This window comes from Chrysochloris asiatica, unplaced genomic scaffold, assembly GCF_000296735.1.
Source record: "Chrysochloris asiatica unplaced genomic scaffold, ChrAsi1.0 scaffold00077, whole genome shotgun sequence".
Classification (NCBI taxonomy): Eukaryota; Metazoa; Chordata; class Mammalia; order Afrosoricida; family Chrysochloridae; genus Chrysochloris; species Chrysochloris asiatica.
In genome coordinates, this window is record NW_006408595.1 from 13,364,547 (window position 1) to 13,379,001 (window position 14,455).

General features: G+C 42.6%; 1 protein-coding gene across 1 annotated transcript; it reads right to left on the reverse strand.

Moving 5' to 3' along the window:
* Positions 1–10,733: 10,733 nt before the first annotated feature.
* AMIGO2 (adhesion molecule with Ig-like domain 2) lies at positions 10,734–13,193 on the reverse strand. The gene is made up of 2 exons (XM_006865327.1): positions 12,901–13,193; positions 10,734–12,477 (listed from the first exon to the last, which is right to left on the reverse strand). The coding sequence occupies exon 2, from the start codon at positions 12,412–12,414 to the stop codon at positions 10,849–10,851; it is 1,566 nt and encodes a 521-aa protein (XP_006865389.1). The 5' UTR covers positions 12,415–12,477; positions 12,901–13,193; the 3' UTR covers positions 10,734–10,848.
* Positions 13,194–14,455: the final 1,262 nt, after the last annotated feature.

Genomic DNA, 14,455 nt, shown 5'->3' on the forward strand with positions numbered 1-14,455 from the left:
GTCACCACAGGGTTAAGAAGGATCTGACATTGGACAGGGGGAGGGCACAAAGCAGAATCTTAAAAGTGGAGCCAGAGAGCTGAAGGAAAAGTAGCCTTCAGTCAGACAGAAGAAGAGAGAAGGGAAAAAAGACCATGATGAACAAAGGCCTCTCTGGTTGCTGAAAACATTAGTTTAGTGTGCTAGACATACACCTAAGGGACTGGGTTCTGGGTCCAGATAGACTCCGATTCAAATCCTGACTCCTTGATTACAAACACTGTGACTTTGGACAAGGTACTTACCCTTTATAAAGCTCAGTTCTTCTATCTGTAAAATGGAGCTAAAAATAAGAACTTTCTCATGGAAATGAGAAAACACATACAGCCCTTTAGCATGTTTGTTGTTATTGTATTGTTGTTGTTGTTATGTGCCGTGGAGTTGGTTCCAACTCATAGTGACCCTGCACAGGGTTTCCGAGGCTGTAAATCTTTATGGGAGCAGGAAGTCTCACCTTTCTCCCGCAGAAAATCTGGTAGTTTTGAACTGCTGACTGTGAGATTAGCAGCCTGATTTGTAAATATTACGCTACCAGACCTACATTTATTTTTTCTAAACTACACACTGTATATAGAAACTTTATTATTGTTATTATTATTCATCCTCAGGATGTGGCTGAGACATATTTAGAGGGTTTTGTTCTATGGTGGATGTGTGGTTTGGGACTGTGTAGAGATGTTAAGATTTCTTTTTGCCCTGGTCCCTATGTGGGACAAATGGTTTGCTCTCAGCTACTAACCAGGAGGTTAGTAGTTTGAACCCAGCTAGAGTGATGTGGAAGAAAAGCCTGGTAATCTGTTTCCATGAAGATTACAGCCACAAAAGCCCTATGAAGCACTTCTATCCTGCATCACATGGGATCATCATGAGTTAGAACCAACTTCATGGCAACAAGTTTGGTGTTTTGCTTTTCTTTCTCCTCTAGATCTTATCAACAAACATAAAAATACAGCAGCAGCAGAATTGTGTGTATGTGAGTGAGTGTGGTTTCTATATGTCCTCCTGCTTCTTCTTCCTTCTTTTCTTCTCTTAATTATTTTTTACTTACTCTTTTTTTCTTCTAGATTTAAAACACAGACATTAAGTTATTTCTGCCTTTACACTGGCAACTTGTTTATTTTCTTCCAGCTGTTACTGTAGAAGTTTACCATGAATACTTCTTTAGTTCACTTCTACTTTGGGAATTCAGCTGTCACTCTGTGAGAAAATCAAGCCATCTTGCTCTAGAGGAAGGGCATGTGGAGAGATCAGGAAGACTGAGATATCAAGTGATAAGAGAAGCCACAAGAAAGACAACTAGGTCTCCCAAACCCGGGGCCTGTGAGAGAGGCTTTCTTGGAGCTTCCAGGTCAACCCAGCTGCCCACTTAACTGCAACCTCTGAGTGACCCCAAGTAACATTACACGGTCTAGAACTATCCAGTCAACTCACATAATTATAAAATACTAACTTGTGCTTGCTTTACATTTTAGCCTGGTTTGTTATACAGTAATAGATAACTGGAAAACTGAGAAAACAAATTTAGCTATTAAGAGTCTTCTCCTAGGAATTAAGATAGAGGAAACTTAGAACACTGGTTAGTGAAAGATGATGGTGTAGAACAGTGGTCTTTACTAAGGGACTCAGCAGTGGAATTGTAAACAGAATCCCTGATATTCACTTCATAGCACTATTACCAAACTTGTACTATTTCTCCCAAATATTGGTTGTCTGAAGGTAAGAATTCCAGCTAACCTAACATTCAAACCTGTGGGATGGTTATCTAGTGTCCAAACGTGTGCCACAGTTAACTCAAGAAAGGTCTCTGACAATCATATTGCTTTTCTCACCTCCTAAAACAAGTGCTGCTGTGCTGCTGAGGGCTAAGGCGTTGGACTGCAAAGTCAGTTTGAGCTGCAAGATTGGCAGCTCAAGCTCACCAGCTGCTCCTTGGAAACCCTATACAGGGTAACTATGGGTTGGAACCGACTCAATGGCAGTTCACAACAACAATTAGTCGTTGTTGAGGGCAATGGTAGCTCAGGGAAGAATCCTCACCCTCCATGTAGGAAACTCTCATTTGGTTCTGGGTCCGGGTACCCATCTGACACTGGAGGCATGTATATTGCTGTGATCCTGAGATCACACTAAGAGTAGCTAGGAACAAGGACCTGGTGAGCTACTTCCAAAAATCAGTCAGTGGCAATCCTGTAGACCACACTAGTCCAATCCAAAACCAAAATGGGGTATTGCAGTGTTTTATTCTGTTGTACACGGGGTTGTCATGAGTCAGGGACTCACTCACCAGTAGCTAACAGCATTGGTCAGTGTTGTCACTAGGAGACAAATCAGCTCTTAATTATGCTTCAATCATTCCCCACTTGTTTCTTCTCTTGGTTGTGAGTAACCACCATGTTTGTCCTCCACAATGCCTAGCAATGCTCAGTAATATTCTCTAGGTGATTTCCGTGATACTAGAACCTATAATGATTGCCACAGAGTTGATTCTGACTCAGTGACCCAACAGGACAGAGTAGAAACACTCCACAGGTCTTCCAAGGCTGTGATCTTTACAGAAGCCAACTGCCACATCTTTCTGTCACAGAATGACTGATGGGTTTGAAGCAATGATCTTCAGGTTAGCCGCCAAGTGCTTTACCTACCATGCCACAAGGGAATCCTAGAGACTATGTTGTTGTTGTGGTGGTGGTGGTGGTTAAGTGCTGTCAAGTCGATTCTGACCCATAGTGAGCCTCTATAGGGTTTCCAAGGAGCAGCTGGTGAGCTTGAACCACCAACTTTGCAGTTCAAACGACATTGCAGTCTGACGCATTAGTCCACAGTGCCACACCAGGACTCCCCTATATTGTTGTTAGGTGCCATCAAGTCAGTTCCAACTCAAAGCCTCTCTACTCAGAGCGACTGTGAGTTTGAACCACCAACCTTGTGGTTTACAATCTAGTGCTTATCCTACAGAGCCACCACCTTTCCCCTAAAGCCTAATGCTATTTCTACTGTCAGGTAGCATCGAGTTGGTTCCGACTCCTAACGACCCTGTATAGAGTGTTTAGGTTGTAAATCTTTTGCAGGCGCAGAAAATCTCATCTTTCTCCTGAGGAGCAGCTGGTAGCATTGCACTGCTGACTTTGCGTATTGTAGTTTGTGCTTATCCCAGAGCCACCGTGCTCCCCCTAAAGAATATTGCTATTGTTAAGTAACTTGAAGTTCTGAGGTGGCGCTGTGGGTTAATGCGCCAGACTGCAAAGCCATTTGAACTGCAAGGTTGGTGGTTCAAGCTCACCAGCTGAACCACCAGGTTCCTTCCTATACAGGGTCACTATGGGTCAGAACTGATTTGACGGCATTTAACAACAACAACCTTTGAGTCAGTTCAGATTCGTAGCAACCCTTTAGAGGATTTCCAAGGAATGACAGGTGGGTTTGAATGGCTGACCTTGTGGCTAGCAGTCCACTGTTTATCCTATAGCATCACGCCATGATTACCATTTGTTAAGTGCCATCTAGTCAGTTTCGACCCATAGTGACCCTGTATAGGGCTTTTAAGGAACAGCTGGTGAGGTTGAATTGCCAACCTTGCGGCTCAAACCTACTTTACAGTCCAGGGCATTAACCTAAGCACCACACCAGGATTCCTATAGATACTATGAAATTTTCTGAGAATATGAGAATTTGCCTTATAGAGAAGCTTAGCCAAGTAGCCTTATGAAATATTTTTTTTAATTATACTGAAAAATTAATTTTTAAATTAGTTTGAAAACTCCCCATGAGGTTTGACTTGTTTCTACATCTTCTCTGGAAATTAAAAAAATTCTGGTACCCTCTCAAATAAAACTGCTAACCGTATATTTGGGTAATTCTAAATAAAAGAAATGTTGGCTATAATCCTTTATTCATGTGCAATTTTATGTGTAAAGGTCATCCAGACTGGAGAAGTCTAGTTTCTTAAGCCTTAACTTGTTACAGAGATTTCTAATTTTGCTACTTGTGACACACTGTATTTTATAGGGAAAAACCAGTTTCATTTTTATTATATTTGAAAGACTCAGAACCTGGGGTTTTCTACTTTTACAGTTATGGAAACTTTACATATGACCTCTACTTCCCAAAGTCATACGTAGCATTTACAAACATACATAACAGTATTTCTAACATACACAGAGATTTTCAAATAGTTATCATGATAAAAGGGGCTTATTAATTGAATCATCTGGGTAAGTTATTTACCCTTTTGAGTTTCATTTTCCCATCTTTAACTGAAGTAACAAGTCCCATCTTTTAGGGTTATTGTGATAGGAACCATAATGAACAAAAACCATTTCTTACAATGTACCTTTTAGTTGGTGTTGTTACGTGCCATCGAATTAGTTCCAACTCAAAGGGACCCTATACAAGGTTTCTGAGGAGCATCTGGTGGGTTTGAACCACTGGCCTTGTGTTTAGCAGTCCAGTGCTTATCCTACAGCAAAACAGGACTCCAAGTTCCCTTTGTTATTGTTGTGAAGCACCATCGAGTCAGGATTTCCAAGGAGTGGCTGGTGAGTTTGATCTTGCGGCCCAGTGCTTCATCCTACAGCACCACACCATATTCCTTTTAGTTAGAAGGTGCTTAATAAATTCTATTAAAGTTAGTAAATTACCGTAAGGATTCCTGGTGTCACATTCATTAAATGCTTGGCTGATAACCAAAAGATTGGCAGTTGAAAGCCACCAGCCACTGCATGACCTATGACCCACCTAGACATACCTCTAAAGGTTGTTATTATATATTGTTGTTATGTGCCACCGAGTTGGTTCTTACTCATAGCGACCCTGCACAGGGTTTCCAAGGCTGTAAATGTTTACGGGAGCAGAAAGCCTCATCTTTCTTCCAAGGAACTGCTGGTAGTTTCAAAATACTGACAGTGAGATTAGCAGCCCGATCAGTAACCACTACGCTACCTCTAAAGGTAGGTCTAGCAAACTGCTTCCGAAAGGTCTTAGCCTTAAATCTTATGGTACAGTTCTACTCTGCACATACGGATTTGTCATCAGTAAGGAATAAACTCAATAGCAACAAGCAACCACAAAGAGCACACATAGATCACATTTTGCAATGTACAAACTGTCTGTTTTTTACTTTCACTCTGGTCCTCACAGAACCCTGTATCACTGACTAGTTGGTGGTAGAAGTGAGGGTCTGTCAAGCGTGGCTCCTCTCTTATCCACAAGCAGCAATGACCCCTTCTGTTGTTGTTTAGTGGCGTCTTTAGCAGCCCTCTAAATTATTCAAGAGGTTATTTTAAGGGTTTTTAGTTCTCCTTCTTTATTTATTACTAGAAATGCCATTTGCAAAGGAAAACAAATTACGATCTTTATATACTACCTTTCAGAGTCCTGGTGTGATGCTGTGAGTTAATGCACTGAACTGCAATTGTTTGACCTGCAAGGTCGGTGGTTCAAGCTCACCAGCTGCTCCTCAGAAACCCCATATTGCGTTGCTATGGTCTGAACTGATTCCATGGCACTTAACAAAACAACACTACTACTACTTTTCATATGGACCCCTGGTGTGGTGCTGTAGGGTCACCACTAGACTGTGAACCCCAAGGTTGGCGATTCCAACCCACTTGCTGCTCCTAGGAAACAGAACTGACTTGATGGCATTCAACAACAATGACATCCTAACTTTCATATTATAATAATCAAAACCCATGGGACTGAGGGCTCAGTTTTAGGAAGAGAGAGATGAGAGAACTATGAAAAGAATCTTAGTGGTCTCTTAAAAAAAAAATCCATTAGAAAAACAAGAGTTTAGTTCTTTGTAAATGAAATCTGCACTCTAACATTCTTAGAACATGTCCTCACTTTACTATGACCTAATCAAATTGGAAAGCTCCAGCGCTCAATGTTAGAAACCCGATCTGTTGTAGCTGCTTGCAAACTAAAAATAGTCCATTTTAAAAATGAGGGAATCAGAGATTTAGTCATCTCAAAGTGATTATCCCACATTTCTTAATTTGTAAACTATAAATTCCAAATTACAGCCAACAATTTACTCAAAAAGTTCATTTTGTGTCAGAGAACCAAACTCCTTTTTTCCCCAGTATTGTAAAATTGGCATGTTGTATGTGTGTAGTTTTTTTTTAAAGAGGACTAAGATTCTGCTTTTTGTCAGTAAATCCCTCCACAAGTAATAATTACACATTGTAACATGAAACTTGCTATGGTCCCATTTCAGGTTGTCTTTTATCAAAATAGGCAAAACCAGAATTATCCGGTGAATTGTTATAAAAATACGAATCGGCAGGCCGTAAACCAAAGCTCTTACATCAGAATCTTTGGTTGGAGTGGGGGTGGGAAGACTAGGTGCTGGAAACCCTTCTTTGTTTGCCTTTCTCCTGTGATTCTGTTGACAAGCCTGGTTTCGGACCAGATGTCACCGTTACTGCTGTTGTTAGTTGCCATTGGTTCTGACCCAGAGTGAGACTGTATGGATTTCTGAGGCTATAAATCTTTGCGGGAGCAGAAAACCTCATCTTTCTCAGGTGGAGCAGCTGGTGGACTCAAACAGCCAACCCTGTGGTTCCCAGTCCAGTGCTTATCTTGCAGAGCCACCACGCTCTTGATGACTCATTGTTATTGTGAGTGCCATAGAGTCAGTCCCAACGTAAAGTGACCCTAAATAGAATTTACAAGGAGAAGCTGGTGGATTTCAACTGCCAAGCTTGCAGTTAGCAGTCCAGTGCTTAGCCTACCGTACTGTTGTTCTTAACTGCCGTAGAATCAGTTCCGACCCATAGGGACCCTATGTAGGGTTTCCAAGGAGCAGCTGGTGAGCTTGAACCACCAACCTTGCAGTTCAAACGGCTTTGTAGTCTGGCGCATTAACCCACAGCGCCACACTAGGACTCCATTAGAGGGTAGCAATAATCAGGTTTAGGGAAAGGAAACACTGACCTGTTGCAGGCCTATCTGTTATCTTTCTAGAATTGATACTAACAGTGTGTTGCCCTGTGCCTCTATGCTTCCACCTCCAAAAGTTTTACCTACATCCCTTCTGAGTCACATTTCAGAAAAACTGCTTATTTAGGAAAACCAAAATTTTTTTTCTATGCAAGTAATTCAAGCATTTAAAGCTAAAACTGGATAGATTTAAAACTCTCTAATCCATGAGGATTAATGCAGAAGTTGACTAACCAAATTAAGTAAATGTTCATCTCTTTACATTATAAATCTTCAGAAATTCAACTCTTGATTAACTAGATTATCATATACTTATAGCAAATAGTGGAGCAGACATCTTCATTACAGGGAAACAGTATTCTAATCTAAGGAAATTATTATTATTTTTTAATCCCTATGATCTCTGCTCAGTTTCTACTTCTTTTACTACTATGGATAAAAAATACTAAGGAGTTTAAAGAATTACCCAACCTATTTGCAGAAACCCAGACTGTTACTTGTGAGGAAGATTATATAAAAGTTTTGAGTGGGACAAATTTTCAAAGTGCAAATTATTTTTGTTCTTACATTTAAAACTACACATTGTCAGCCTTCTACCAACAAAATGAGATATTTAAGAACTTAAAATTCCATGTAACATTCAGTTCCCACACTGTTTTCTAACCAGGCCTTTTTACTTTGGCTCAAAACACAGATTTGCTTTTCAATCAGGATTGTTTTCATTTTCCTTTGTTTGAATTGTATCTTAGCTTTGATCTCAGCTCATCCAGTTCTTTAAAATATGAATGTTAGATCAGCCAGGATTAGATTCTAGAAACTATTCATGCCTGTTGTTGTTGTTAAGTGCTGTCGAGTCTGTTTCGACCCTGTCTAGGGTTTCCGAGGAGCAGCTGATGAACTTGAACTGCTGACCTTGAGGTTCAAACCAAACTTGAGGTCCAGAGTTTATCCTACAGCACCACACCAGGACTCTATATTCCTAGCTCTGTCCATATTTTATAACAAACATTTTCTAGAGTCAAGGATTTGAAGGCTGGAAAGGTCATAAGAGATCTAATCCAGAAAAAAAAAAAAAAGGTTCAAAATTGTCTCTGCAACTTCCCTCCAGGCTGCCCTCCCCAATATCGAAAACTTTAGTGGTTCAATTTTTCCTTGTGTTCACCCTATCTAGCAAATAACAGCATCTTTGAGTCTGAGTTTCTCCAGAAATGAGGTAAGGGGATGACATGATTTCAAAGCTCAACAAGCCTACAAAATTCTCCCAAATGATTTGAATAGTAGCAAATGGAATAGCATGCTTGCTTGTAACAGCTTCAGATTTAAGCTGCTCCTCAGAAGCCCTATACAGGGTCGCTATGGGTCGGAACCTACTTGACGGCACTTCGCAACAACAACAACAACATCTAAAGGGTGAGATCTGTGAGAGACAGGGTGGCAATTTTTAACAGCACGCAATAGGGAATTTTCAATGTTTCTGTAGGGGTTGTGCATCCTCTTCCCTATGGGGAAATTTCCTCACCACTCACTCCTTAACTGCTTGCTGAAAGCAGGGCTTGGTACTCAGTGAACTCTCACGGTACTTACTGCTGACTCCATCTTCCAAACCGACCATTGCCAACACCCTCATCTACTTCATCCTCATCTACTCCGCAGTCCTTGTCACGGCTGCCCACTCCCATTTGTTGAAAGTCTTCTTCTCTGTTAGCCACAGTGACAATTCACCTCTGCTTCTCCTTTGTAAGATCTGACTCAGATAGATATGATCACGATTCACGATTCTGCCTCATTCTTTGGTTCATTCTTCATCACCACTCCTCGACCGGGTAAACATGCTTTGACTCTCACCAGGTAGAATGCTGAAATTGAGCTCTCCTTTATCTGTATCACTAATTTGTAGTATGATATTGGGCAGCTCAAACCTCGGGGCTGACAAAGAGAAGCTTGATAATTCAAAAGATTCTCTGCAGCTATACAATGCAATCCTAGTCTGTTCGAATCCCATTCCTGCACTGCATCCAAAAGAGGTACAGTTTTAGAAGACCAGTGTAAGTCTGTGATAAAGATATCACCAGAAAATCATCAATTCCACAGTGAGAAGGAACCTTAAATAGTCATTTGATCTCATTTTGCGTCAGAGCAAGGCTTAGGTCTAGGGTGGAAACAATTACTTCATGGGAGAACTAGAGATAATAGGGCTCCTAGGGAGTCTGGGTATGGCGCTGTGGGCTAATGTGTCAGATAGCAAAGTCGTTTGAACTGCAAGGTTGGTGGTTCAAGCTAACCAGCTGCTCCTTGGAAGCCCTATACAGGGTCGCTATGCGCCAGAACTGACTCGATGACACTTAACAACAACAACAATAGGATATCTCACAAAATGCAAAACCATAGTGTATATCTTCCAAGCATGGTTGAAGTGAATAATGATATCAAGAATAAAATGTGACATAACAGATATAAGCAGATGTAGAACATTCTGGAGCCTTCTCCTCCCTTTCAAAATTAAGCCTTATACTTTAATTCTAAGTGCTTTGGCGAAATTGCTATAGATGGTACTGTACACAAATTAGCACAAATTGATGACATTAAGATCTCAGATTTATCTTTTTAACTAACCAAATAAAACAAAACATCAAGTCACAGAATACATATGCTTACATTAACTCAAAATGTTCAAAGCACAATACAGGAGTCCATTTAATAGTTCATATAATTTTAAGATTTACATAAACACACGCAGATGAACAAATAATACTTTTCTAGAATCCACTCAGAAGCTAGAAAGAAGGTTTAAGAAGTTACTCAGACATTTTGGCATTGACATCTACATAGTACGGTAACAAGTAATGACTTTAAACTTCCAATGAGATCTTTTATACAAAGATTGGAAAAGTACAGAAGACAGTCAAACAAATGTATCTTTATTGCATTATCTACCTAGTACCATGACGTATGTAACACTGCCCAGTAAACATTATCAGTGTAGCCTATCCAACCTGGTCTGAAATGATAAAATTAGCTGAATAATTCTTAAGACTAACTTTGCTTTGTGCTTTCTAAATAATTACTGCATTATTCTTTCTACTACACCCCTTAAAGGCAAGATAGAACACTAATGCTTTTCTTTAAAATAGCCCAATGATGGTTCTGCTCAGTTAGCAAAGTCTATTTTCTCAGAACATTAATAAATTACAGAACATTAATAAATTTATGTAGTCATTCATTCATTCCTTTTAAGAACCCTGAATAGAACACCATGGTAGGCATATTATCTTTGGGCCAGCTTTGAGAATATCAGTGGTGCACTGGACTATGAACCACAAGGTTGGCAGTTCAAACCCACCAGCTGCTGTTCAGAAACCCTATACAGGGTCACTATGAGTCAGAACTGACTCAACAGTGCTTAACAACAATAACAAAAAGACTATCTAGAACTTAAGCTGTGGAAAACAGACCTTTCCTTGGCACACTTGAAGAATGACAATACCTTACTACATTTCCTAACAAGCACTTAAAGAGACCAGAAACGGAACCAAGCACATTGTCATGGACTCAATTCTGACCCATAGTGACTCTGTAAGGACAGATTAGAACTTTCCCAATAGGGTTTCCAAGGCTGTAAATCCTTATGGAAGCAGGCTGCCACATCTTTCACTCATGGAGCAGCTAGTGGGTTTAAACCACCAATCTATTGGTTAGCAGCCAAGCGCTTTATCCAATGCATCACCAAGGCTCGTCTTCAGGAGACCATTTGATTGTATTTTAAAACAAACAAATACAATTTCTGTCCTACTGCTTATTTTCCAGATTACACACAAAATTAAATATGGAGAGAGTAAATGACCACAGCACACAAACACAGGGACAAAATTAAGTAGGCGCTACAAAGGGTGTGTCTGAAAACACGGAATTGACTGAATCTGATTCCGATTTCACTCTTGTGGACTTTAAGATTCCCTCAGCTATCACCGTCTCACTGGGAAAGAGCCGCACTTTCCCATTCTGCCCTGTTGCAGTATCTTTCAGGGGTTCCAAAAATACCACTCGTTTCCCGCCACCTGCCTTCCGTTCATCAGCTGGGGCATCAGTAGTGGGGCCAGGACTGAGAATAGATGAATGAACATTGCTTTGGTTTAGCATATTTTTCTGTCTCTTGGTTTTACACTTGCAGGGGCAGGGTGTCAGATAGAGGTACAAAAGTACCAAAACAATACTGGCCACACAGGCAGCTAGAGTGGTAAAAGCTGTGTTAAATGCCTCATGTGCATGGGATCTGTTGACTGTGAAATTGCTCACGTTGATGGTGATATCCACAGTTTCATTTAACAGTCGTTGCCTATTCATTGCAATGCAAGAATACACTCCAGCATCCTCAAAACGAGGGCTTTCTATAATCAGACTTCCATTGTGAAACACATGAAAGTTTTCCATCTCTTCATCTGGCTCCAGCAGTCGGTTATCTGGACTGATCCAAACAAAATCGGTATTTGCACCTCCCGTCTTGCTGTCACAGTGGACGATCAACCTTTCCCCAACCTGAGCCTCATGAATAAAGCCAAGAGCACGAAATGAACCATTGATGATGCTGTCAGAGCAATTCATAAAGCTGTCTTGCAGCAGAAGCACCTGATAGGAGTGCCTAGAGTCAGACCACAGACGGCAGGTATAATCATTTCTAAAATCCATCACTGAGCTAAAGTGCCTACGATACCAAAAGATCAGCAATGAGTAGAGGGGACAGTCACAGATAAATGGGTTTCCGTGAAGGTAGATACCTCTCAGCTGTTTCCCTGGCACTAAATTCATCCGGTGCATTGGAATGGAAGGGATCCGGTTAAAAGAAACATCTAAAAACATCAGTTCTGCCAGTTTGAATCTCCCAACATACAAATCCATGGGAAACTGTGTGAGAAAGTTTCCACTTAAGTAGAGCTTTTGTAATTGGGAGAGCCCTCCAAATGCAGAAGGATCCAGATAAGAAATGTGGTTATTGTAAAGCAGGAGCACTTCTAGAACCTTCAACTCTTGAAACACTGCACTTTTCAAGGTCTTCAGCTTATTGGATGATAAGTCAAGAAACTTCAGATTTGGAGTAGTGGAAAAACTGCCTGTGGAAATGCTGGTGATGTTGTTATGACGAATAATCAGGGTGTTCAGTTTTACAAACGAGACTGGAATCCACTCAGAATCCAGAAGCCCAATTCTGTTATAACTCAGATCCAGTCTCTTTATCAGTCTGAAGAGATTTCCAGGTACCTTGGACAGGTTTTTGTTGGTGCAGCTCACAAGGTCAGTAGCACAGATGCAAGCGGTGGGGCAGATCCCAGAGGCACCCCCGCTCATAGACGCGGTGATCACCAACAAACACAGCAGTTCCCTGCAGCTCGGTCTGACAACTCCAAGCTGGGTGGGCAGTGTGTGTAAACGTAAAGACATTATGGTCACCTCTAAGTTTCTTCCGGGCGTTTTCCCCACCAGTTCAGCCTTCCACCAATGAGCCTAGTGAACAATCAATATTTAGGAGGGAGAAAAAAGCAGAAGTTAACTACGACTAGTTAATCCTTAAGAGTCATACTTTGCTTAGCTTCCTTGCCAATAACTTGTGTAATGGGGGTTTCATTTCACATTGGGGAGCTTTTTTTTTTTTTTTTTTTTTTTTCAAATGTTCAATGCAATTTCTCTTGGATTAGGATTACTTCTGTTTACAGATATTTACAGTCACATTCTATCAATACAACTGCTTCACATCCGGAAGCTTAACTTCTTTCTTTTTTTTTTTTTAAGTTGCATTCAGTGTTGCTTTTAAACCCTCCAACAAAAATACACAAACGCATCCTATATAAACAAAAATACACAAACGCATCCTATATAAACAATTAAACGGAAATACTCAGTAAGCCACCCGCCCAGAAAACAACTCACGGAGCTGGGAAGCTACACGGGCTTCAAGGACAGGCCGCCAACGATGGTGTTTCCAAAGATCTGTGTGTCTATCTGTCGTTTGTCACTCTTATATCCTCCGACTTCCTTTCCCTCTAGCACCCGGCTGGCGGCAGCCTCTCGCTGGCTCTCAACTTTAGGGAGTTTCAGGCAGCCGCGGTGGCAGCAGCAGCCCCGAGCTCAAGAAACCTCTCCGCCGGCTCCGGTTGGTTTTCCCCGGTTCTTTCCAGTGCACGGCTGAAGGTACCACCCCGGCGCTCTGCTCTACGAGTGCCGCGTTTAGGGAACCCCACTCCCCGAGCAGAGCTCCAGAGGCGCGGAGAGCGGGTCGGGACTGGTCCCTCCTCTCAGCGCTCGGGAAGCTGCAGGACCCAGGGGTTCCCGCTCGCCGCCGCCGGGGCACTTTATTCCCTTGCGCTCGCTCCCTGAGGTTGGCCCCGGGGTCGGGTGCGGGGCGGGGAGGCCTATCCCGCCCCTACGCTCCCGCCCTCCAGCTGGAATCAGCGCCCAGGCTGCAAGTCTGCACTGAACTGGGTGAGCGGCGGGGGGCGCGCGGCGCGGAGAGGGGGCGGTGGCACAGCCAATCCAAGCAGCGGCCGGCGCCCCCACCCCCATACCGCGTCCCAGTCTCAAGTGTCCGCCCTCCACCATTCCCTCCTCCCGGAGACCCGGAGGGCTGCGGTGCGGCGGGAACTGGGTTGCACACCCAAGGCCGGAGTTCGAGCTGGGAGAAGTCCGGCTCACCTCTCCCGGGGTGAGAATTTACCCACCCCCGCTAGTTGGTCCGTTTGTCTAGACTTGAACGGGATTGGGGAAACTACAAGGGAGGATACCTAGTCCTTCTATATGAGAATAGTCGAATCCGTGGGGTCTCACTTAATCGCGGCTGTACTGGTCACATCTCTTTTCCCGCCCAGACCACTGAGTTACCCCCATCCTGTTATAGCTTTGCTTTCGGACGAGGGCCAGGGGAGCTTTATTAGCCCTAAGTGTTGTTTGTTTTAAAGGTTTACAAGATAAAGGCAGAAGCAGCCTTTGGTTTCCTCCCACATTTGGGGGGAGGTAGTGAACGGGAATGGAATTCGGGGACGTTTCCTCTTGAGCGACAGGGATTCTGTTTGGGAGAATCTAACAGTGAAGACGCTAGTGGAAAGCCTGCACCTCTCTGGCAAAGTTCTCTTTACTAACTCAGGAGGCGGCACCTGGGGCTGTACCCAATTCGAGGAAGAGGGCAGGAACGAAGGATTGAAGCCGACCTTCAGGCTGGTTTGCCAAGATACAAGTATTAAGTTTAAAGAACAAACAAACGTACAAAATCCCAGAGCAAAACCATTTTCTTGAATGTGCTCCTGGCTTGCGGGAGACTGGGGCAGATCCTGGATGGGATGTCTGCACGGAGACTTTTTGTCCTTCGGGAATCCCTTTGGGAGTTCCTTTGGAAGTCCCTTGGGGAGAGCTGAGCTTGCTCCCGACTCAGACGCGCTTTGGTTCAGAGGCATGGAAAGATTCGAGCCCTAGTAAACACGGTCACGCAAAA

Coding starts and splice junctions, on each gene's coding strand:
- AMIGO2 (XM_006865327.1), bottom strand. CDS start 12,414: ATGTCTTTACGTTTACACACACTGCCCACCCAGCTTGGAGTTGTCAGA.